This window comes from Bufo gargarizans, chromosome 4 (genome assembly GCF_014858855.1).
Source record: "Bufo gargarizans isolate SCDJY-AF-19 chromosome 4, ASM1485885v1, whole genome shotgun sequence".
NCBI lineage: Eukaryota > Metazoa > Chordata > Amphibia > Anura > Bufonidae > Bufo > Bufo gargarizans.
In genome coordinates, this window is record NC_058083.1 from 110,737,568 (window position 1) to 110,763,983 (window position 26,416).

Sequence of the window (26,416 nt, forward strand, 5' to 3'; positions counted from 1 at the left end):
GGCAAGACGAAAGCCTTTTCTTACGAATAAAAACATCCAAGTCAGGCTACATTTTGCCAAAACACATCTAAAGTCCCCCAAAAGCATGTGGGAAAAGGAGTTATGGTCTGATGAAAACAAGGTTGAACTTTTTGGCCATAATTCCAAAAGATATGTTTGGCGCAAAAACAACACTGCACATCACCAAAAGAACACCATACCCACAGTGAAGCATGGTGGTGGCACTGGGGCCTTAGTTAAGCTAGAGGGAATTATGAACAGTTCCAAATACCAGTCAATATTGACACAAAACCTTTAGCTTTCAGCATGACAACGACCCAAAGCATACATCCAAATCAACAAAGGAATGGCTTCACCAGAAGAAGATTAAAAAGTTTTAGAATGGCGCAGCCAGAGCCCAGACCTGAATCCGATTGAAAATCTGTGGGGTGATCTGAAGAGGGCTGTGCACAGGAGATGCCCTCGCAATCTGACAGATTTGGAGTGTTTTTGCAAAGAAGAGTGGGCAAATCTTGCCAAGTCAGAATGTGCCATGCTAATAGACTCATACCCAAAAAGACTGAGTGCTGTAATAAAATCAAAAGGTGCTTCAACAAAGTATTAGTTTAAGGGTGTGCACACTTATGCAACCATATTATTTTATTTGTATATTTTTTCTTCCCTCTACCTCAAAGGTTTCAGTTTGTTTTTCAATTGAGTTGTACAGTTTATAGGTCACATTAAAGGTGGAAAAAGTTCTGAAATGATTTATCTTCGTCTCATTTGTTTACATCACAGAAACCTGACATTTTAACAGGGGTGTGTAGACTTTTTATATCCACTGTACCGCTATATAGAAAGACTTAAAGCAGTTTCCAGTCTTTAGATATTGATGACCCAACCCCTGGATACAGTAGGTCATTAATGTCAGATTGATCAGCGTCTGACACCCGGCAGCCCATCCGAGCAGCTGTTTTCAGCAGCTAGCACCGCTGGATAGGAAACAGTGGACGTATCCGGAAGCAGAAGGCTTTCCCCAGTGTAGTGGTCATACCAACGTATTGCAGCTCAGCTCTCATGCAAGCTTTTAGTGGTCAGTGTAAAAATTACACTTGAACAATTTTTTTAAATTGACAATTCGAAAAAAACAGGAATAAAATGTAAAAAATTTTTTAGAAAATAAAACTTGATTTGAACAGTAGTGCATTTTCTGACTATCCCATTTTGGATTAGACTAAAGTTGGCCATACACTTAAAGGGTATCTGTCAGCAGCAACCTCCCTATTCAACTGTCTGCATAAACACATAGCTGGGGTTCACCTGATTAGAACACTGGTTTTCATTTGTTGATCTGAGGCTTCGTTCCTGAGTTATGATACGTTTTCTTAACATGTAAATGAGGCCTTTGGTGCAATGATGGCATCACTATTACTCTTGTTGCACCCAAGCTCCACTGATTGTATATGTATGTATATGTAAATGTATTCGGGTTTGCACTGTTTGGATGGAAAATAGAAACATTAAAAGTGTTGTCTCATCTCAGACAATGGGGGCATATTGCTAGGATATTCCCCTATATTCTGATAGGTGCAGGACCGATATCAAGAACGGAGACCCAAAAGTGGTGGAGGGCACACTGCGCATGCGTAGCCGCCCTCCATTCATTTTCTTCATAGTCGAGAACTGGCTCGACTATTTCCGTCGGGCCCATAGAAGTGAATGGGAGCGGTGGCCGGTCATGCGCAGTGAGCTCCCATTCACTTCTATGGGGAGAGCGCTTGTTGGTGGCTGGACCAGGGTCCTCCAGCCACTGCCCTGCAGGGCACAATTCCCGATATCAGACAAAGGGGGGGCATGCCCTAGCGATATACCCCCATTGTCTGAGATAAGACAACCTCTTTAATAAAACCCTGGGCCTCATTTATCAAAACTGTCCAACAGGACACATAACCTTCTTATCTATGGCAACAATCAGAACTCAGCTTTCATTTCTTAAGGTACGACCCATGGTGTGACTGGCCGCATGTGGACAAGCCATGCCCACCAGCAACCAATGACTGCATGAATTTACAGCAAACTCATGGTCCCACCATGTGTGGTCATGGTTTGGCTGCACCATGGGTCGTGCTCCTAAACTCCTGTGGAAATATGAGCTCTGCACTGTGATTAGTTGCTATGGGTTGTTGCCGGTTTTCTGTTCAGCGTTCTGGCGGTTACCAGAGAGCAGTGCATTATGGGAGCGTAAGTGATCATTATACAATGGAGATAAATCTCGGTCTCCAAGGGCAGTTACTGTTGCATCAGGATTAGATCTGATGGTCCACCATGTTGTTTTAGTCAGACATATATTCCTACCTTAAAGCTGAGCTAAAGAGTTAATCATTACATTGAAATGACTCCTGATGTACTTTGGTTGATAAAATAGAGGTTCTTAAGTAATTGATTAACAGGGTCATGATGTAATGGTGGGGTTTAGAAAGTAAATAATAGTTGCATTAGCTATGGGGATCTCAGATAAGATGGGTATACTTGGTTACTGAAATTGTAGAAGGCTATTGCCAGGTTTATGATCATGTTTGACCCTTGGTGTTGGGATAGGTAATAAATAAAGATGACCAATGCAAGTGTTAATGGTCCATATGTCTCCTTATGGAGGAGAATGGAGACAAGGACTAAGAATGGAGAATATTGATGAATGACTCAAGGGAACGAACTATGTACCGTATGTGTAAGTGTTCGTGATAAGAAACATTTGTCCAATTAGAAGTTGTTGAAGGTGTAACTTATATATCTCAATGGTTATTAATAGTAAAATATTTGTGATGTCATATGTATAATAATGATGTAATCCATGTGTAAACACATTGATGTCTATGGACTGCAGAACACTGCGGAAAACTTGAATTCTAATACTTATGATTCATTTGTTCACTGGGGTATAAAAGACCATGTTTGGGGACATAAAGGGAGCACTGCCTTTATCTACCTCATGTTCTATTCTGTCTGACTTAGATTTATTCCAATGCTGTCTTGCTGCTCTTGTCTCTGAATAAACAGAAACATCTTCTCAAGAAGTCTTGTGTTGCTGGGGCCAGTTTCCAACAATTACGTATCCAGTGAGGACAATAATAAATCATCATCAGTAGACAATAAGTAAAGGTATCTGCAACTTTTCATGTAGATTTAACTGTAAAATGTAAAAGGGGTTGTGCCATAAAGAACTTTTCACTCTAAAGTTTATTTTCATCAATCATTCCAGCTCCCATTCCTCCTCGGATTATTATTATTTTTTTTTTTTTTAACCACAATTGCAGTTTTCTCTTAGGGCTCATGCACATGAATGTATTTTCTTTCCGTGTCTGTTCCGGACCATATGCGGAACCATTCATTTCAATGGGTCCACAAAATAAAAACGGAAGTTACTCTGTGTGCATTTGTTTCCGTATGTCTGTTCCTTAAAAAAATAGAACATGACCTATTACTGTCCACATTACAGACAAGGATAGGACTGTTCTATTAGGGGCCCGCTGTTCCATTCCGCAAAATACGGAATGCACACGGACGTCATCCGTATTTTCTGCTGTCCGTTTTTTGCGGACTGCAAAATACATATGGTCGTGTGCGTGAGCCCTTATCCCGCAGGCTTGACTCCTACTTCTGGGTTTGTCATGTGTCTGCTATCCTATCATGTCATAGGCCAGTGAGATGAGTCCTGTCATCGGCAGTGCAGATTTTAAAGCCGCAGCATGTCAAGCTGTGGGTTATCTGCTGCAGATTTCACCCTTTATAGTGCAGAAGGTGAAATCTGTGGCAAACCCGCAGCATATCTTTGACGTTCACAATAAAATATACACCAGATTCTGCTTCGGACTCGCCGCTGTACCCTAAGAGTGGTGTGATGAGACGAGTAATCACACATACAGCATATGTGAAATGGATAACCACCGGAGCGGTCATCAGCTTACATTTATTCACGTGATAAGAGCAGTACAGGCACTTCGTCAGTATCTTGGACGCAAATTGTTAGGAGGTCACTTTCTTGTATGTAACCCGTAAGTGAGGAGCCATGGCCTGTTTGCTAGTTGCCATGAAAACAGTCTGCTCCAACTTCCCTTCGGCGGTCAGACGGAAGGTACGTGAGATCTGTAAGGGAAGGAGTACAGCGACACGCATCAGTCATGAATAATGCATGTGTTCCTATTAGGACTATCTAAACTTAGGAAGAAACATGCCTTTTTGGCTAAATGTAATCTAATGAGCCAAACCATGCCAGCTCATCTACTCAGTGTATGTGAATATACCCCAGCATCAGGATTCGTCCCCAGCTGTAAAGATGCAGCCGACATGACATCAGATTTTACAGTAAATGTTTACTTGTCCTTCATGTCTTCCCAAATCCAGGATATGTAAGTTGTCACAGAGCATCCTCTGTGCTCTCCTAGTCCATTGAAGGGCATCTGTCAGCAGATTTGTACCCATCAAACTGGCTGACCTGTTACATGTGCGCTTGGCAGCTGAAGGCATCTGTGTTGGTCCCGTAGTTGCCCGCATTGCTGAGAAAAATTATGTAATATATAAAAATGAGCCTCTAGGAGAAATGGGGGCGTTGCCATTACATAGAGACTCTGCTCTCTCTGCAGTATGACTGACGGGGCCAAGCAGTGTAAACGTCATCACGCCTCGCCCTGTCAATCAAAGTGGAGAGGGCGCAGCAGTTGCAGAGAGAGCAGAGCCTCTAGGTGTAATAGCAACGCCCCTGTTGCTCCTAGAGGCTCATTTGCATATCCATAGCAAAATCTGCATATTTTACAATTGGATTTTGCCATAGATTTTACCCATTGCACCCTCTGAATAATCTTCTGTGTGTGTGGATGGGGTTTTAAAAACTCCATTCACGTGTATTGTACTAGAATATGCTGTGGATTTGCAGTAAAGATTCATACTGTGTGTTCACATGTTGGAATTAAATCTGTCATGTCTATTATTTTATTTATTTATTTTATGCACTTATATAGCGCTACTATATTCCACAGCGCTTTACAGACATTATCATCCAACTGTCCCCCATGGAGCTCACGATCTAAGGTCCCTACCAGTATGTCTTTGGAGTGTGGGAGGAAACCGGAGAACCCGGAGGAAACCCAGCCAAACACAGGGAGGGATCCGCAGCAGAAATCTGAGGCTGACATTGTGGTGTTAGATCCACCCAAGGAGTAATTCCATTGTCATCCAATGGGGCTAATGTATGGTCCTACCATGTGGAATTTATGAGAAGACAGAGCATGCTACTTGTTCTTGTGATTTTTTTCCCACAGTGTCACTACCAAAAATCGGAGCAGTTTTTTTTTTTTTTTTTTAGTGGATCTGTTGTGGATTTATGCACATAACCCAAGCCTAAATCCTCATCAAATCCATAGCCTTATATGATACGCTAATTAGGAAGAGAGGATGCTCTGTTAATATGTAAACAGAGTGCACCAGGAAGAACAGTATGAACATCCTGTTAGGGAGCAGAGGGTTATGAGGCAGATTTACAGCTGTGGAGGAGACCATCCTGATCTAAGGCTATGTTCACATGTGCTGTTTCGTGGCAGTTTTGCCAAAACGTTTGATGCATTTATATTGTAAAAATTGTAAAACACCTTAAAAATAACAGTGTATATTTCTGTAATTAACAAAATACATTTAAAAAAAAAAAAAAAAAAAAAAAAAAAAAAAAAAACAAGGCAAAACTGTTTTGGATCATGTGAATATATCCTAAAACTCTAGATACAACACTTATATATATACACTCCACATATCCTTTTTCAGATAATTGGCCAAATGAAAAACTTGTTCCCAATAATCAGTCTGTGTAAACATCCCAGGAATCAGCGACACAAGGGGGAGATGCAAAGAGGGCTGTGGAGCGATCAGGAAGGAAACCGGCGTGGAGGACCAGGTAAGTATGGTCAGTATCACAGGTCGAAGCAATTGGGGGGGGTTGTCGTTCAGTCTTGGATAACCCCTTTAATCGAAAACTGAATGTTTGTCGGCAGCATACTCCCCTATTTAAACTGTGGATGTGCTGCCAACAATATACAAACTATATGGGGGATTTGAATGATCATACCGTCATTGCATCGGCCCGTGTAAAGGACCCCTTAGTTACTAAATGAACCAACATGAGCCATTTGGTGTATAAAACAGAGTCTAACATCAGGTGATTGCTTGAAGTGCCGCTGTATATTGTGTCTTCATTAAGCCTCTTGCACACGAACGTGCCGTGTTTTGCGGTCCGCAAATTGCGGATCCGAAAAACACGGATGCCGCCTGTGTGGCTTCTGCAATTTGCGGAACAGAACAGAAGGCCCATTATAGAAATGCCTATTCTTGGCCGCAAAATGGACAAGAATAGAACATGATCTATAATTTTTGCGGGGCCACAGAACGGTGCAACGGATGCGGACAGCACACGGAGTGCTGTCCGCATCTTTTGCGGTCCCATTGAAGTGAATGGGTCCACACCCGAGTTGCAAAAATGCGTCTCGGGTGCGGAACCAAACCACGGTCGTGTGTAAGAGGCCTTATACGCACACTTACCTGCTGTACATGAGGTTCTTTGGCAAAGCTGATTCTGCTTAGTGAATGTGAGGTCAGAGTGAGCTGCTCTCCTTGCGCTTCTCCTTCTTCCACCTCAACTACACCTGAAAGTTAAGAGACGTACAGATCTTATGGAAGGCCTAGGTAAATCTGCGTAAATGATTGTGGGATAAATCTCAGCAATACCAGCATTTATGTGAGGGAAAGGCATTAAAACAAGAGATCACAGAAAGTTCTATTCAGTTTTGTAATGTTCTGTACATTTGGTGCTTAAAGAGGGAGTTATCGTTCTGTGACTTGATGAAAGTGCATATGAAATAATAACCCAGAAAGTTATTTTCTTTTCATTCTTATGGAGCAAGTTTTAGTTTTGTAGTATTCAAAATAAAAGTAAAAATGGCAAGCACAGTATGCATACATGTTAATATACAGGGGCCGCGGCACTTGTGTGAGCACTGCAGCCTCTCCAATGTTTATTTAGGACCACAATCCAGACTCACATATACTTGGTATCGCTGCTCCGTGTAGTGCAGTGTTGTCCCATTTAACTAGCGGGAGTGGCACCTCGGTGGAATAAAAGTTGCTATTCACACTTCTGCTAATAATAATACAATATTTAATTGCATGTTTGTCCTGCTCTCCATGGCCTCTACCTAGTGCTGTCAGCAGCAGTGATGGTCAGTTCGCAGTGTTCACTAGCGAACACATGCGGGCTGCCATCTTTAGTAAGGTAGACTCACCCGTCCGGCGATGCACAGGTAAGCCCTTACCTGTGCCTGTGACGGGAGCCGGTCTGAAATCAAATGCGGTCACCGGGAGCAGGCAGTTCCAAGACCAGCCGCCAGGGGCCTTCATTGGGCTGTTTTCTGAACTGCCTGCTCCCGGTGACTGCATTTGATTTCAGACCGGCTCAGGGCTTACCTGTGCATCGCCGGACGGGTGAGTCTACCTTACTAAAGATGGCAGCCCGCATGTGTTCGCTCAGTCATTTATTATAGGAGGGATGGCAATGTGGGGGACACTACTGTGTGGGGGGCAGCGTGGGGGACACTACTGTGTGGGGGGCAGCGTGGGGGCCTTTCTATTGGAGAGGCACTGTAGAGGCCAGTTTATTATTTCTGGGGACACTATAGAGGGATTATTAACTGGAGCATAATATAGGGTGTTATTATTATTACTGGGGGCACTCTAGGGGACATTATAGCTGCTGTAGACACTATAGGATCATTTTGGGTCATTTATCAAACTGGTGTAAAGTAGAACTGGCTTAGTTGCCCATAGCAGCCAATCAGATTCCACCTTTCATTTTTGACAGCTCTTTTGGAAATCCAGTTCTACTTTACACCAGTTTGATAAAGGGCTCCGATTAGGTCTATTAGGGTCACTATTTTTTCAGCAGTATAGTACCTGGGACATTGGGGAGCACAACGGGCACAGGTATTGGGGGTGGCAGCAGGATGACACTGTGGGGACACCAGGATGGGGAGGTTTATGGAAAAAGTGAGAAATCTAACATGTCTGTGTTACAAACTCTATAGAGACGAGATGCGGCTGAAAGAATTTCTCATGGCGGTCTGGGTCAAACGGAGGAGAAGAGGAAAGAGAAGGTCTACATGACAGGAGATGTCCCTGGATGTAAGAGTTATGTGGTCAATTATTGGGGGGGGGGGGCACCACTGTTAATTCCCTTTATGTATTTAAAAGTTTCTATCATATCCCCTCTGTCTCGTCTTTCTTCCAAGCTATACATGTTAAGGTCCTTTAATCTTTCCTGGTAAGTTTTATCCTGCAATCCACGTACTAGTTTAGTAGCTCTTCTCTGAACTCTCTCCAAAGTATCTATATCCTTCTGGAGATGTGGTCTCCAGTACTGCGCACAATACTCCAAATGAGGTCTCAATAGTGCTCTGTAGAGCAGCATGATTACCTCCCTCTTTCTACTGGTAATGCCTCTCCCTATACACCCAGCATTTCCTGCTGCTCTATGACATTGTCTGCCTACCTTTAAGTCTTCTGAAATAATGACCCCTAAATCCCTTTCCTCAGATACGGCATTATCAACATTAAATTTTAGTTGCCAGATTTTTGACCATTCCTCTAGTTTTCCTAAATCCTTTTCCATTTGGTGTATCCCCCTAGGAACATCAACCCTGTTACAAATCTTTGTGTCATCAGCAAAAAGACACACCTTACCATCGAGGCCTTCTGCAATTCCACTGATAAAGATATTAAACAATATGGGTCCCAGAACAGATCCCTGAGGTACCCCACTGGTAACAAGACCATGGTCTGAATATACTCTATTGACTACAACACTCTGTTGTCTGTCCCTCAGCCACTGCCTAATCCATTCAACAATATGGGAGTCGAAGCTCAAGATAAGCGATGTCTACTGCACCTCCGCCATCTATTATTTTAGTCACCCAATCAAAAAAATCAATAAGATTGGTTTGACATGATCTCCCTGAAGTAAACCCATGCTGTTTTTCATCTTTCAATCCATGGGATTTTAGATGTTCCACAATCCTCTCCTTAAGTATGGTTTCCATTAATTTCCCCACTATTGATGTCAGGCTTACTGGCCTATAGTTGCCCGATTCCTCCCTACTACCTTTCTTGTGAATGGGCGCAACATTTGCTAATTTCTAATCTTTTGGGACGACTCCTGTTACCAGTGATTGGTTAAATAAATCTGTTAATGGTTTTACTAGTTCACCCCTAAGCTCTTTTAATAGCTTTTGGTGTATCCCATCAGGCCCCTGTGACTTATTTGTATTACTTTTAGACAGCTGACTTAGAACCTCTTCTTCTGTAAAGACACATGCATCAAAAGATTCATTAGTCTTCCTCCCTAACTGAGGTCCTTTTCCTTCAGTTTTCCTTTGTAAAAAAAAACTGAACAGAAGTATTCATTGAGGCAGTCAGCTAGTTCTTTATCTTCTTCCATATACCTTCCTTCTTTTGTTTTTAATTTGGTAATATGTGATAAATGTTTCAGTGTGAAAACGCCTTATCGGAAATATATTGTCAAAAGTGACAGAAACCCAGACAGAACTCACAATAGACCCCATTATAAGTTAACATTATCTATTGTATAAACAGAAGCCATGGTACTAGTGTGAAGATAGTTTTGTAATATATTCATACTTCTCAGATTTTATGCAGGCACTTTGCTGTTGCTGTAGAACATATACACACCTCACCAGTGAAATAGCAACACTAAGAAGGACACGCCATAAGGTTATGCAAATCGAGGAAGTAGCAGGTGTCACTAACATCTGCAGATGATCAAATTTTCAAGCAACTAGCCCCAATATGTGGCACGTGGGAGGGGCATAAAAGCCAGATTGAAATCAAAAGATTTTTAGCCACATAAAACCTAAAAAAATCAGATCAAGTCGTGTGGGATTATTGTGCGATGCCTCCTGTTTGTCAACGTGCCAGTTATTACCACTTGTCGGAAACTGAAAGGGAACGAATCCTTGAGAGTCCTTGGTTTATTACTCCAGCATATCATTAAACACCTAGGCCGAGATGTCAGCATCGTTCAACGTTGCGAATACCAGTGGTTGGGATAATGACGATGAACTGGAATGACAGCAAGAGATGCACAGAGGTGAACCTCTGCACAGGCAGATCATCTGTTTAGAAGAAATTTGGTATCAAATTTCAAGCCCAGGGCTGCAAACCGTGTCTACACAAACCATAAGAAGGTGTCTGCACAACATTGGGCTATGAGCCAGACGTGGAGCTACAGGTATTCCACTGACCTCACACCACCACTCTTCAAGGCTATAACACTGCATAGCAAGATGGCAATGGAGGCTGGAATGCAGGTCTTATGCGATGAGTACAGCTTTTGTCTTTGACACAATGATAGCCAGAGATTGGTCTGGAGACCATGTGGACAACACTATAAAGAAGCCTTCACAAGGTAATGTCACACTGATCCTACTCCTGGGTTGGTGTAGGGTGGCATAATGTACAGTAGCCGGACCCCTCTTGTCCTCATTTCGGGTACACCAACAGCTCAGTGTTACATTGATTTGGTTGTGGAACCAGTGATACAGCCATTCCTCCAGTGTCCCAGGAGCTGTTTTTCAACAGGACAACACTAGGGGGGGGGGGGGCTGTGTCTCACACCACTGTGAGCAGCCTGTGTGCAGCTTCTTCATACTTGTCTCCAATGGAGTATATCTAGGACATCATTGGTCAGCAATTGCAAAGGGAGCTGCCAGCAGCAGATCTTGATGATTTGCATGCCCACGTGCATTCAGATGATAGCATGCCAAGGAGTGTAAATGCGTGTATTTCTGTGTGTGGTGCATCCTGAATAAATCTAAATGTTTTGTTTATGAATATTTTGTTTCCATTTACAGGGTGCGACCGCGCCCAGGCCCGGCAGGGGTTTGGGGCCTGCAAGTGCTTTTAGCCAGCCCAGCCCCCTTCCGCTTTGCTATAGCTATTTAAAAAGTAAGTAACTAGTGCGGCTGCGCTGCATACATCCCCATACATACACCCTTATTGCTCAATGTTGGCGAGACCCGATGCTAGAGGTCACAGGGCTCGCGGGAAAGACGTGATGATGCTGCCAGTGAGACGGGACGACTGAACGCGGAACAGAGCAGAGCGGAGGTAAGTATGAATTGAATTTAGAAAGGGCCGGGGGCACAAAAAAAAAATCTATACAGAGACGGTGGCAGCCTGGCGAGGGCACCTGGTATTGGCCCTATGAACTAAATTTAGAAAGGGGAGCCCGCACCAGCAGGGGGCTACAAATAAATAAAATCTATACAGAGTGAGAGGGGGGCAGGGGCAGCCAATCATTCAATTGTATACAGGGGTCAAAATGAAATATATACAGTCTGGGTGGGGGCCAAATGAAATATATACAGTCTGGGGGCCATATGAAATATATACAGTCTGAGTGAGGGCCAAGTGAAATATATACAGTCTGGGTGGGGGCCAAGTGAAATAAATATAGTCTGGGTGGGGGCCAAGTGAAATAAATATAGTCTGGGTGGGAGCCAAATGATATATATACACAAAGCGAGTGGCGGGGGAGGGGGCAGGGTAATGGGGTTGCGGGTTAATGGGGGTGGGGGGCCCCCATTCATAGTTTGCCCTGGGGTCCACAGAACTCTAGTTATGCCACTGCATTAGAGTGTCTATCGATCCTGTGATTCCCATAATTCCAGGACTTTTTCTTCTTGGTATTGCAGTTTGGATGTTAAGGAGTGTACATTGTACATGAAACAGCTTCTCTGGAGATATCATATATCTACATGTATTGGTACTATATTGACATTACCTGTGTTCTGGGCACTTATAAATGCCACTTGATTGGTTCCAGGCTTCACACGAATGAATCCACATTCTCTGTGCATTGGTTTCCCTGTCTCCGGGTTAGAGGCACAAAACCTGCATCACAGCATAAATCCAGCCAGGTGAGTACACTGCCATTAATACACATATGTATAATAAAGCTGCATTTACCTTTACATCTCCGATGTCCTTATTCCTAACCATGGACTAGTCTGCAGTCTCACTAAAGAGTACCACTTCTAGCAATAGCACCTACCTAGACTATCACATGATATGTAACGCACAGACAAACTGCTCTTTAACTCTCTGTAAGCAGCTGGCCGCGTGCAATACAAATTGTACCATGGGATGACATGGGCTACTAAACTATACAGCAAACAGTCATCATTGATTCTACATCATCACTCACGTGAAATTCAGCATTGGCTGTCCTACATGTGAGATGACGGCTTCTTCCTTGTAATGAAAAGAGGGGATTGAGGGGAACTCTCCTTCACCAAGAGGATCAGATACCCATGTTCCTAGCATCCAGGCCAGTGGTGCCACAGCCGGGTTCAGGGGAGGACCAGCTATAAAAGTAACACATTTCATTATTGTGAGTGAATAAAATCCTCTGATACAATCTTATAAATATATTCACAATTAAATACAGGTTAAAAGGTATTATCTAACTTCATTAAATGGCATTTATCATGTAGAGAAAGTTAATACAAGGCACTTACTAATGTATTGTGATTGTCCATATTGCTTCCTTTGCTGGCTTGATTCATTTTTCCATCACATTATACACTGCTCGCTTCCAGGGATTATGACCACCCTGCAGTCCAGTTGTGGTCGTACTTGCACACTATAGGAAAAAGCCTGGCCTATATGTGCTCCCATGGTCTCAGCCACCAGAGAGACCAGTGCCCTTTCCTATAGTGTGCAAGCGCGGCCACCATTGCTGCACTGCAGGGTGGTCATAACCATGGAAACGAGCAGTGTGTAATGTGATGGAAAAATAAATCCAGCCAGCAAAGGAGGCAAAATGGACAATCACAATACATTAGTAAGTGCCTTGTATTAAAGGGGTTGTCTCATCATGGACAATGGGGGCATATTGCTAGGATATGCCCCCATTGTCTCATAGGTGCGGGTCCCACCTCTGGGACCAGCACCTATATCGAGAACGGGGCCCCGCAAGTGAAGGAGGGCTAGGCTATTTCAGTCGGCCCTATAGAAATAAATGGGAGCGGGGGCCGTGCATGCGCAGTACGCTCCCATTCACTTCTATGGGGAGCCGGCTTGGTGGTGGCCGGACCGGAGTCCTCCAGCCACCACCTTGCGGGGCTCCGTTCTCGATATAGGTGGGGGTCCCAGCGGTGGAACCCACACCTATAAGACAATGGGGGCATATCTTAGCGATATGCCCCCATTGTCCATGATGGGACAAACCCTTTAACTTTCTCTACATGATAAATGCCATTTGTTTAAGGCTACTTTCACACTAGAGTTTTTGCTCTAGTGTGAAAGTATGATGGATCTCAATACCGTAAAATAGAAACGCTAGTGTGAAAGTAACCATAGAGTCTCAATACTGGAAAAAAACGCTTCAGTTTTGTCCCCATTCATTGTCAATGGGGACAAAATGTAACTGAACAGAATGGAATGATTCAAAATGCATTCCGTTCCGTTTGGTTGCTTTCTCATATCGGAGGGCAAATCGCAGCATGCTGCGGTTTTCTTTCCGTAATGGGATGCGGAGCAAGACGGATCCACAATGCAAGTCAAGAGGACGTATCCATTTTCGTAGACACAATAGAAAATGGATCCGTCCCCCATTGACTTTCAATGGAGTTCATGACTGATCCGTCATTGCTGCGTTACAGATATTACAACCGGTTCAGTTCATAACGAATGCAGATGGTTGTATTATCAGTAACAGAAGCGTTTTTGCTCAGCCCTGCCGGATCCAGTAAAAACGCTAGTGTGAAAGTACAGTAGCCTAAGTGAGACAACCCCTGTAAAGCCTAAATACAGTACCTGGTTGCAATATTTATCTTGTACTGATTATTTTTACGAAGAAGGTTTGTACACAAACATAGAAGAGGATTCTTTACGGTAAGAGCAGTGAGACTATGGAACTCTCTGCCTGAGGAGGTGGTGATGGGGAGTACAATAAAGGAATTCAAGAGGGGCCTGGAAGTAGTTCTGGAGTGTAATAATATTGTAGGCTATAGCTTCTAGAGAGGGGTCGGTGATCCAGGGAGTTATTCTGATTGCCTGATTGGAGTTGGGAAGGATTTTGTTTTCCCCTAAAGTGGGGAAAATTGGCTTCTACCACACAGTATTTTTTGCCTTTCTCTGGATCAACTTGCAGGATAACAGGCCGAACTGGATGGACAAATGTATTTTTTCGGCCTTATGTACTATGTTACTATGTTCTCTATCACATCTTCTATCTTCTTCTATATATATATATATATATATATATATATATATATATATATATATATATGTTGAAGGCTGCTTGCAGCCTGTAATTGTGGGAGGAGCGTACTCACCCTATTTAAACCCCCTCCTACAAGCAGGAGGGCGCCTGTTGTTGCATGCTATTGCCTTTTGCTTCAACAGCGTAGCGCCTGACGTCACTTCCGGTCGCGTCTCCCGTCGGTGTGTCTCCACGCAGCCCGTTCGTACTGCCAGCCGCGTTCCCTGTTGTAAGTATAGGTCAATGCCAGGTCAATGCCACACAGAGTTCTAGCAGCAGACACATCTCTAGAACAACTGTTAAGAGGAGACTGTGTGAATCAGGCCTTCATGGTAGAATATCTGCTAGGAAACCACTGGTTGGCCGGCGGGGACGGCTCACGGGACACGATTCTTCCTGCGGAGGTGTCCCTGGTAGTGTGGGCAGAGGCATTCTGGTGTGCCTTTCAAGCCTCCCTACCACTTGCCTTGAGTTGCTCCGCAGAAGCTTTTGCTGATGACTTGGGAGAATTCTTCTCCTCTTGAATGAACTTCATGCCATGTTCCCAGTGCGGGGGTCTGGGGTGACGGGACTAGCAGCGCGGCAGCCTGCCTCCAGGGGGCCCGTTCTCCCTGGACGGGTTGCCGGCTTCCGGGTGCTGGCCTGCTGCCTATTAACCCCCGCACTGCTGTGTTTAAAAAAAATAATTATAAGGGGCCTTTGATTCATCAACATGCTTGTTCTGGCTGTTGGCATGCTCGTGTTAACCCCCGCAATGCTGGTGCAAAAAAAAAAAAAGTGCACTTCCAGGCTCATTCCTGGCTGCTGGCCGGCTGCCGGTTAACCCCTGCAAAGAAAAAAAAAAAAAAAGGGGGGGGACGACCTTGGTTTCAATGCCAGGCTGGGCAACTTCCAGCCACGCCAGTGCATTGTCCGGTCTCACCCCCTGGGTGATTGAGGGCAGTTGTTCCCTGAGGTCAGGGGTCCGGTACCTGGGCCTCACGCCGGTGCGGCTGCCCTTAGGTCACCCAGGGGGGGCCCGCTTCCCTGATTCCTGCATCGCTCCAGTGCAGGTCTCCCTGAATCGCTCAGGTGCAATGTCTCCCTGAATCGCTCAGGTGCAATGTCTCCCTGAATCGCTCAGGTGCAATGTCTCCCTGAATCGCTCAGGTGCAATGTCTCCCTGAATCGCTCAGGTGCAATGTCTCCCTGAATCGCTCAGGTGCAATGTCTCCCTGAATCGCTCAGGTGCAATGTCTCCCTGAATCGCTCAGGTGCAATGTCTCCCTGAATCGCTCAGGTGCAATGTCTCCCTGAATCGCTCAGGTGCAATGTCTCCCTGAATCGCTCAGGTGCAATGTCTCCCTGAATCGCTCAGGTGCAATGTCTCCCTGAATCGCTCAGGTGCAATGTCTCCCTGAATCGCTCAGGTGCAATGTCTCCCTGAATCGCTCAGGTGCAATGTCTCCCTGAATCGCTCAGGTGCAATGTCATCAGGACTCCGCCGTCCGGCTGGACGGTCACGCCATGGCGGATCTTCAGATGTGGCAAGCTTTCCTGACCGGGTGGAATGGCATCTCATTATTTGTGCCATCCCCGGAAGCAGCATCCCCCACGGTTTTCACCGACACCGTGGCCTCCCGCGGGTTCGCAGCAATCTTCTATCCGCAGTGGTTTGTCGGCAGTTGGCCGGTGGAGCTCCTGTCCGAGGCTGAGGCCATGAGGTCCTCGCCGCTGTTGGAGTTATACCCCATAGTGGCGGCTGCCCACGTTTAGGGTCCGCTCTGGGCAAACAGGTCAGTCATATTCAGGACAGACAGTCAGGGCCTGGATGAGGTTATTTCAAAGGGGAGGGCCAAATGCCCCAGGATCATGGCCCTGCTACGTAAACTTGTCTGGCTGTCCTTGGAGTTTAACTTCCATGTCTTCGCTTTCCATATCCAGGGAATGCAGAACGTGGCGGCCGACGCCCTGTCTCGGTTTAACCTCAATGTTTTCTTCCAGGAACTCCCGGAGGCAGATCCCGTCGGCATTCCAGCTCCACCGTACAGCGCCCTCCTGCTGAACTAGAGCCCCTGATAGCAACCGCACGGTCATTAGTCCAGCGGTCGCTAGCCGCCAACACCGCCAGGAACTATGACGCCGGGTTCAGCATGTTCAAGCGGTTCGCTGACACCCATCCACAAGGGGAGGTGGACGAGGTCACCTTTATCATGGCCTTCATAGCCCATTGCCACACCCACCGCCACCTCTCTTTCAATACCATCAAGCTGTATTTGGCCGGCATCCAACACCACCGGATGCTCAGCGACCCTTCTGCCAGATCCATCTTTTCAAATCAGGCCATCAAAGCCACCCTCAGGGGCATTCAGAAAGTTAGCGCGGCGGTCCAGGTGCGCAGGCAGCCGGTGTCAGGTGAGCTTTTCCGCAAGTTATCCGCAGCCCTAGACGGTCTTCCTTTTGGGCAACCAGCAAGCATCATTACCAAAGCGGCCATGTACCTCGGGTTTTATGGGTTCCTCAGACCCGGGGAATTCACCTGCAGCGCCATCTCCCGAACAACCCTGCTCAGGCGACATCTCACCTGGCACTCTGACCACTTCATCCTATCCATCCCATTCTCCAAGACCAATCAGACCGGTCCTCCCACAGAGGTGGAATTTTTCCCTACGGCCACCTGTTGGTGTCCTATCAAGGTGCTCCAGGAGCTCCTGGCCTCCCTCCAATCTCCCGCTCTAGACGACCCGTTGCTCCCGATCAACGGTAAGCCCTTGTCTTCAACCCTGTTCATTTCCAACATCCGCACCCTGGCCGCAGGGCTGGGTTTCAACCCTAGCACGATATCCGGGCACTCCTTTCGCATAGGGGCCACGTCCGCAGCATCAAGTCACCAGGTACCGGCGCACGTCATCCGCAAGATGGGTCGTTGGCGGTCGTCCTGCTTCACAAGGTACATTCCGAATCCACAGGCGGAGATCTCCAGAGCCTTTTGTTCTTTGGCATTATAGTTCACACAATGCTTCAATAAATGCTTCACTCCCTGCTACGTACCAGTTCTCTTTTGCCCACTTATTCAGGCCTTACCTCGTCACTTGCGCCGGGCACACTCCAGCCAGTTGGGTTAGGACAGTCCGTAGGCATGCCTATTCTGTTCCTCGCTTAGCTCCTCCCACAAATGTTGAAGGCTGCTTGCAGCCTGTAATTGTCACGGAAGGTGTACAGGAAACAAGACAATGCAAAATGAATATATGACTCACTGGATTCAAAACTAAGGAACAAAAGGGAGACCCCTGCATAAGACCTGGCACTCTCCCTGACTGCTCAGCCTATGCGAACACCCCAATGGTGGATGATCGCATATCCTCGTACCTTGACTATATAACACCTGAACACCCTACAGTAGTGAGGGGACACGACCACCGGCTCCCTACACTAGACACGGAGGGAGTCAGGGTCACCTGGGATCCAGCAAACAGAAAATCACAAATGAATGTACAGCACTTAACTTGTAGAAGACTGGGAAATAGGATCAGCATGCACACACACTCCAGGAAGTTGTATAAACCGCACACTAATGCATTATGGGGAGGAATTTAAAGGGATGCAATCAGTCCAACTACATGGACTGATTGGGGCTGTAGGGATTTCTACTGCCCAATCCTCTTGTTCATGGGACTGCCCCCCACAAGAAGTGTCTAGCAGCAGCTTATATCCATTTTCCTACTAAGAATACATGCACATCAGGCGAGCCGAGCATGCGTGTATATGGTGAAGGGGGATCCAGAAAGATAGCTGTCAACAGGATGAGCATTCAACTGAAAGCTATCTAATGGGGACCATACTCTTTAGTCGGTCTGCGTTGTTAATTGCCATGTGGTATTGCAGGTGCTGAGCTGCCATTAACAATGCAGACCGAATAAACAGGGCGGTCCTAAATAATTTAATTAGGGCCTACCGCAGCCTCTACAGCCATAGCAGCAGCAACAGCCGTGTTGCAACCATGACATGACCGCGCCATGTAGTCGAACTCATAGTGCAGAATTTCAGTCACAATTGCACAATATTCTATCGAATACAGTTGATAAATCCCTAATAGATTCAATTAGCTCCTGTGATGCAATTTTTTGTATTTTACTCCAAAATACAAATCACAAGAGCAAGTTCTGTTTGATGCTAAAAATAGGGAATACCGGGAGCATCCTGGAACATTATGAGTGTGGGCGAGACAGGATTACAATACAGGATGTAACTCGGGATCAGTATAAGGTAGTTACAAAGATAGAGCTCTTTCACACAAGCGTTCTGGACTAACAGAAGCACACAGCATTATCATGATTGATAATGCTGTGTGCCTCTGCGTGACTTTTCTGTAACAGAATCATAGTGACATAAAGCAGTCAGGCAGAGGCACACAGCATTATCAATCATGATAATGCCGTGTGCTTCCTAAGTTCAGAACACACGATCCCTCTATCACACAGAGTGATTCCCGCAAGGGACACACTTGTGTGTAAGAGCCCTTAGTCGGCTACTAGAACGCTGAATGTACTATGAGGAATATACTAGGACACATTTAAGTGTTTGTGCGGCCGCAAAAATAATAAAACTAATATATACTGTATATATATTATATATTAGCAGAAGGACCTGGCTTCGCATGGGTATATTTAATCTATTTCATTTAATGTTTGTGTGTGCCGTTAAAAGAGATTGACAAAATCCCCCATAACAGTGACCTCTACAGCACCCCGCCACTTTAACAGTGAACTCCACAGTCCCCCACCCCTTAAAGGGGTTGCCCGAGTTTAGAGCTGAACCCGGACATACCCTTATTTTCACCCCTGAGGCTAGCATCGGAGCATCTCATGCTCCGATGCGCTCCCTTGGCCTGCGCTAGATCGCGCAGGGCACGGGCTCTTTTGTTTATCATAACACACTGCCGGGTGGAAGCTTCCGCCCGGCAGTGTGTTCGGTGACAGCAATGCCCGGCAAGGCATTTTTAGGAGTTCCGGTGACATCACTGTCTCTGGCTAGGGAAGAGCTAAAGCCCGCCCATCAGTGCCGGTGATTTCACCGGGCTTTCTGGCAGCCCCATGGAGAGCCCGGTTCGTCACCGGAACTCCTAAAAATGCCTTCAGCTCTTAACCCAGACAACCCCTTTAACACTGCCCCCCCACAGTGCCCTGCCACTTAAGAATGGGACTTCCACAGCAGGTCATTACCTTAACTTTGACCTTCACAGCAGCCTGTCCCTTTAACAGTGGGTTTCACAGTACCCCGCTGCCTTAACAGTGACCTCCACAGCAGTTGTCCCTTTAAGAGTGGCCCCTGCCCCTTTAACAGTGGCTTCCACAGTGTCAGCCCCTTTAACAGTGACGTCCACAGCGGTCTGCCCCCTTAACAGTAACATCCACAGTGAACACCTCTTTAACAGTGACCTCCACAGCTCCCTGCCCCGTCACAGTTGCAGCATGTCACATGTCGCAATGCAACACCATAGACTATCATTATAAAAATTGTTGCGTGACAGGCTATGTGTTGTGCGACTTATTGTCGTCGTGTAGCCCTAGCCTAAAGCTGACCTACAGCAGTAAAAAAAAAAATGGCTGGGTTGTTATGGAAACCAGGGGTAAAACTGTGTGTATGTGAAGACTAAGAGCCTGCAAGCTTCTATTGGCTAATAAGGGACGTGTGTATGGCAGTTAGGATATGAAGAGAAAGACTTGCAAGCTTGTATTGGCTAATGCAGGTCATTTTTGGGGAATATCTCAGGAACGGTACGTCCTAGAGAGCTGAGACCCCCCCACAAGATTTCTTTCTCGGTAGCAAGGGATGTGTATACCGAGTTTCATGGAAATCATTGGTTGCGTTTTTGAGTGATCGCGGAACACACATACATAAATACATACACACACATATATATATATAGCTCTGTTCACATCCGTGTCAGGACATCCACGCAGATTCCTTTATATTTGACAGAAAAAAATAGTACGGCATGCGTGACACCATGACAGAGCCTAATGGACCCCTCTGTAAGGGTTCCTGCACACAACCGTATCAGTTTTTGAGGTCCGCAAATAACAGATTCGCTTAACACGGATACCGTCCGAGAGCATGCCGCCATGTTATTTTTTCTCCTGCAGAAATGTCCTACCCTTTCGCAAAATGGACAAGAATAGGACATGTTATATTTTTTTGCCCCATTGAGATGAATGGGTCCGCATCCGATCCTCAAAAAACGAGGATAGGATGCAGACCAAAACTATAGCCGTATGCATGCGCCCTAAGGCCCCATGCACACGGCCGTTGTTCACAGCCGTGTGCGGGCCGTGGAACCGCGGCCTGGATCCCTCCTGAGAGCAGGAGCGCACGGTGTCACTGGTTGCTATGACGCCGTGCGCTCCCTGCTGCCGGCACAGAACAGTAATACACTGGTATAGATATTACCAGTGTATTACTGTACAACGGCCGTGTGCATGGGGCCTAAGTCAATGGGGTTTGTTGGGTGCTGCTGGTGTCTGTCGTGTGACGGATTCGCCAGAGCATTGTGGCTGCCGTCAGTAATGGAAGCCACAACAGAATATTCAAACAAAGCTCTCTCTATGTATTTTATTACTCTTCTCACAAATGTTTAACTTTGACTATAGAGCTAAACCAAATTAATAGGTTTCTAATAGGTGCAATCCTTTACTGCCTCCTAGTGGCTGCTATGGTAATTATAAAAACTATCGGTAAAACTCCACTTACAGGAAACCACTGAAGAAGTTAGGAGCCAGTAGAAAACTGGAGAGCCAAGAGCCCCCTTTGACTCTAACTGAAAGAACAAGGGGGCATATTTACTAACTTTGCGGCGCATTTATTAAGACCGGCATTTTAGATGCCGATCTTAAGTCCTGCACTGGCGGTGGATTCGCCAAAGTTATAAAGAAGCGCCGGCCTCTTCATAACGTTGGCAGATCCACTGACGCCTCTGAATGTAAGACGGCTTACTAGCTGTCTTACATTTAGACAATTTTCTACACCTGAAACAAGCATATAAAATGGTAAATGAGACGGACCTGCTGGCAGGTCCCCTTCCCCTTCTCGCCCTTCCACTGAAAAGGGCAAAATCAGCACGAGAAAAGCACAACAACAATTGACATGCTGCAGATTTCAAAATCCACATATTAGGTCAATTTCTGCACCTAAGAAAAAAGCTAAGTGTACATGAGATTTCTGTAAGTCTCATCCGCTTAGCTGGTACTGTATTACACTGCCGTTTTTTTCTGCACAGAAAACCCTAAAGAATCTATTCAAAAACACCACACATATAATACAAAAAGCATCTTTATGAGTGTCTGCAAGAAGACATACAAATAATAATATGAGAGACATTTATAAAATACAGCATAAAAGGTGCAAAGACGGGAATATGCCCCATCCAGCTCCAATATGCACATATAGCCTTATAAAACAATACTGGGCAATGGTTCATACCCAACATTTAATATATACTTCCTCCATTGTTTTGTATAAGTATAGGATCAATTTCCAGGGCCATAGTGTCCACCAAAGGTCTCATGCACACGGCCGTTGTTTGGGTCCACATCCAAGCCGCCGTTTTGGCAGCTCGGATGCAGACCCATTCAATTCAATGGGGCCGCATAAGATGCGGACAGCACTCCGTGTGCTGTCCGCATCCGTTGCTCCATTCCATGGCCCCGCGAAAAAAAATATAACATGTCCTATTCTTGTCCGCGCTTTGCGAACAAGAATAGGTATTTATATTGAAGGCTGTCCGTGCTGTTCCGCAAATTGCGGAACGCGCACGGATGCCATCCATGTTTTGCGGATCCACGATTTGCGGACCGCAAAACTAACCACGGTCGTGTGCATGAGGCCGAACACTGCTGATCAAATGCCCCAGCAGAACAGTGGGCTATGAGGCACAGATATTACCAATAGCAAAACAATAGAATAAAACAGAAGATGTTATTACAACCTACGCATATGGTGACAATAGACCTACATTAGGCAGAGGCATGAGCCAAGCACAGTGAAAGGCCTCCTGCACACGACCGTTGTGTGCACCCGTGGCCGTTGTCCCGTTTAACGTGTTTTTCTGCGGTCCCATTGACTTTCAATGGGTCCGTGGAAAAATCGGAAACTGCACCGTTTGGCAGCCGCGTCCGTGATCCGTGTTTCCTGGCCGTGAAAAAAATATGACCTGTCCTATTTTTTTCACGGCCAACGGTTCACGGACCCATTCAAGTCAACGGGTCCGTGAAAATCACGGATGCACACAAGATTGTCATCCGCGTCCGTGATCCGTGTCCGTGATCCGTGTCCGTTTTTTCCTATCATTTCAATGGCAAACTTGACTTAGATTTTTTTTTCATTTTTCTTGTCCGTGGATCCTCCAAAAATCACGGCAGACCCACGGAAGAAAAAACGGGCACGGATCACGGTACAACGGAACCACGTTTTGCGGGACGTTAAAAAATACTGTCGTGTGCAGGAGGCCTAAGGCTACTTTCACACTTGCGGCAGTGTGATCCGGCGGGCAGTTCCGTCGTCGGAACTGGCCGCCGGATCCGCCGATCTGCTGCTGCCTGAAAGCATTTGTGAGACGGATCCGGATGCGGATCCGTCTCACAAATGCATTGCAAGGACGGATCCGTCTCTCCGCTTGTCATGCGGACCGACGGATCCGTCTTGTACATTTTTCTCATTTTTACCGATCTGCGCATGCGCATGCCGGAACGACGGATCCGGCATTCCGGTATTCTGAATGCCGGATCCGGCGCTAATACATTCCTATGGGAAAAAATGTAGCATGCTGCGGTTTTCTCTTTTGCCTGATCAGTCAAAACGACTGAACTGAAGACATCCTGATGCAAACTGAACGGATTACTCTCCATTCAGAATGCATGGGGATATGCCTGATCAGTTCTTTTCCGGTATAGAGCCCCTGTGACGGAACTCTATGCCGGAAAAGAAAAGCGCTAGTGTGAAAGTACCCTAAGTCTAAACATACCATTTGCAGAGCTGGAGGGGGCAGAGAAAGAAACCCCTCTCTGCCCCCTCCAGCTCTGCAAACTGTATGTTTAGACTTAGGCTACATGCACATGACTGTATGTGTTTTGCGGTCCGCAAATTGCGGATCTGAAAAAAAAAATAAAAAATGACGTCCTTATGGCATCCGTTTTTCCAAAACGGACAAGAATAGGACATGCTCTATTTTTTTGCGGAATGGAACCATGGACAACGGACACGGAAAACAAACGGTTGACTATCCGCATTTTTTAACAGCTCCATAGAAATGAATGGGTCCGCATCCTATCCGCAAAAAAAAAATGGAAAAGGACGCGGAAACAAAATACGTTCGTATGCATGTAGCCTTAGGCCTCATGCACACGACCGGATGTATTTTGCGGTCCACAAAAAACAAATCCGCAAAAAATACGGATGACATCCACGTGCATTCCGTATTTTGCTGTACGGAACAGCTGTACCCTAATAGAACAGTCCTATCCCTGTCTGTAATGCGGACAATAATAGGACATGTACTATTTTTTTGCAGAATGGAAATACTGACATACGGAAACGGAATGCACATGGAGTACCTTCCGTTTATTTTGCGGACCCATTGAAATGAATGGTTCCGTATACGGTCTGCAAAAAAACGGAACGGACACGGACTGAAAATACATTTGTGTGCATGAGGCCTCTCACTGTGCTTTGCTCATGCCTCTGCCTAATGTAGGTCTATTGTCACCATATGCGTAGGTTGTAATAACATCTTCTGTTTTATTCTATTGTTTTGCTATTGGTAATATCTGTGCCTCATAGCCCACTGCTCTGCTGGGGCATTTGATCAGCAGTGTTTTGTGGACACTATGGCCCTGGAAATTGATCCTATACAAAACAATGGAGGAAGTATATATAAGGCATTCTGTCATCTGGATTTTGCCTATAGAGCTGCGGACAATTGCTGCTAGATCGCCGCTAGCACGTCCGCAATATACATTCCCTATAGCTGTGAGTGCTTTTATTGTGTCAGAAAAACTATTTTATATATATATGTAAGTGAAGCAAGTAAGGTGCCCAATCGGCTGTTACTAATGTTTCTGGTGCCCAACCATGCCCCCTGTGAAAGAGCCCAGCACCGCCCATATCCTCCGAATCCCCTCCTTGCTCCCCGACGTCACAGAGTTAGTGCGCCGCAATCTCGCGCATGCGTGAGTATGCCACATGTCAGTGCCGGCATAGTGTTCCTTCCCTGTGCTGGCATCAGCCTCAGGGAACAAACTGCGCATGCAGTAGCTGCGAGATTACGGCGCTCTAACTTTGCAACGTCGGGGAGCAAGGAGGAGATTCTATAGGCAAAATCCAGGTGACAGAATCCCTTTGAATGTTGGGTATGAACCATTGCACAGTATTGTTTTATAAGGCTATATGTGCATATTGGAGCTGGACGAGGCATATTCCCGTCTTTGCACCTTTTTGCTGTATTTTATAATTGTCTCTCATATTATTATTTGTATGTCTTCTTGCAGACACTAATAAAGATGCTTTTTGTATTATATGTGTGGTGTTTTTGAATAGGTTCTTTAGCTATGCTCCCACAGTTATTTTGGGTATCTAACTCTTAAAACCCTCCAACAAGTCGCTAAATTACGCGCAACTACAGCATGTGCCAACTTTCCCACTTTTGGCGTCAGTTTTCTGGAGCAGAGGGGATGGTCAATTTCCCTCATAGTTTTTCCCACTGTAGAAAGTATTTCCACAGCCTTTTCTATATGTCTTGCAGGATTTCACCATAGACTATGTGAAACTCTGTAAGTAAATCCGCAGAAAATACGGTAGATCACGAAATCTGCAACATTAGTTCGCTTGCGGTTTTGCTGTGAACTCACTGGTGCAGATTTGACAGTGTGCTAATAGCTACCTAAAAATAAAAGGGCTAAAGACACCAAGGGGTTACCAGAGTATGCCAGTGATGGTGTGGCGCCCTGTGCTGCACCCCAGCAGGGAAGGGGACATGTCTCCAGCCACAGCAGATCCTTTACCTGCACTCAGCTCACTTGCCATTCTCCCCTCTGCAGACAGGAAGTGATGTCACGCTGCAGCAGTGCACACTGGGAAATATAGTTTCAGGGCTGCAGTTTGCAGGACTTGTACGACATGTGTGCTCATGCAGGTCACTGTAATATGACACTGTCCCCGCAAGCTATATGACAATACAGGTTTTGCCACCTAAGAACAGAAAGAAAAGTGATAAGGCAACTGTGTAAGGCTGCTTTCACACGCAGGGGGTCATTTTCTAAGATTCATACGCAGTTTTTGGCGAAAAATAAGTCGCAAGACCCCATTTCAACAATATTTTGTCACATGACTGTTTTTACGCCACCCTCACCACTTGGGAGTGGCGGAGGTGTAGCCGGGACATTGAATCCGGCAAATTTACTAAGATGTACACCTGGAAACAGGGAGTGGAGTCATTTTTTACTCCAGACACACGGCCTGCCGGAGGATGCGCCTAATTTTGACTACTCTCACATCTGCATTTTTGCTGGATCCATTAAGGATCAGCAAAATGCTTCCGTTATGATAATACAACCAGCTGTATCCGTTCTGAAAGGATCCGGTTGTCTTATCTCTAAAATGAGCAAGGCGGATCTGGCACTAAAACCATTGCAAGTCAATGGGCGCCGAATCGGTTTTCTTTTGTGTCTGAGAAAACGGATTCGGCACCATTGACTTACATTGTGTTTCCGTCAGAACTTTCGTTCAGTTCAGTTTTGTCCTCATTAATAATGAATGGGAACAAAACGAAAGCATTTTCCTCCGGTTTTGAGATCCTATGACGGATCTCAATACTGGAATGGAAACGCTGATAGTGAAAGTAGCCTTATGACGAGGTGTGCGCAGGAGGGAATCAAAGACCGGCATAGAACTCCAGTCTTTCTAAATGATATCCCTAGTTTTAGTGGTGTTTTCTGCACTTTAGCATTTTTAGTGGAGTTTTTTTGCAGCATTTTCTGTGGTAAAAATGCCAGCTACAGATGTTAGCTGAAGGTCTATGGGAAATATGAC

The 26,416-nt window shown here is 45.7% G+C and overlaps 1 protein-coding gene across 2 annotated transcripts; it reads right to left on the reverse strand.

Annotated features, from left to right (window-relative positions):
- Window positions 1-3,908: 3,908 nt before the first annotated feature.
- THAP4 (THAP domain containing 4) lies at window positions 3,909-25,437 on the reverse strand. Of its 2 annotated transcripts, none has more exons than XM_044291662.1 (5): window positions 25,390-25,437; window positions 12,296-12,455; window positions 11,873-11,982; window positions 6,562-6,665; window positions 3,909-4,122 (listed from the first exon to the last, which is right to left on the reverse strand). In XM_044291662.1, the coding sequence occupies exons 1-5, from the start codon at window positions 25,409-25,411 to the stop codon at window positions 4,003-4,005; spliced, it is 516 nt and encodes a 171-aa protein (XP_044147597.1). In that variant the 5' UTR covers window positions 25,412-25,437; the 3' UTR covers window positions 3,909-4,002. The 2 variants fall into 2 exon arrangements, with proteins under 2 accessions (XP_044147597.1, XP_044147598.1); XM_044291663.1 differs by having other exon boundaries at window positions 25,305-25,410.
- Window positions 25,438-26,416: the final 979 nt, after the last annotated feature.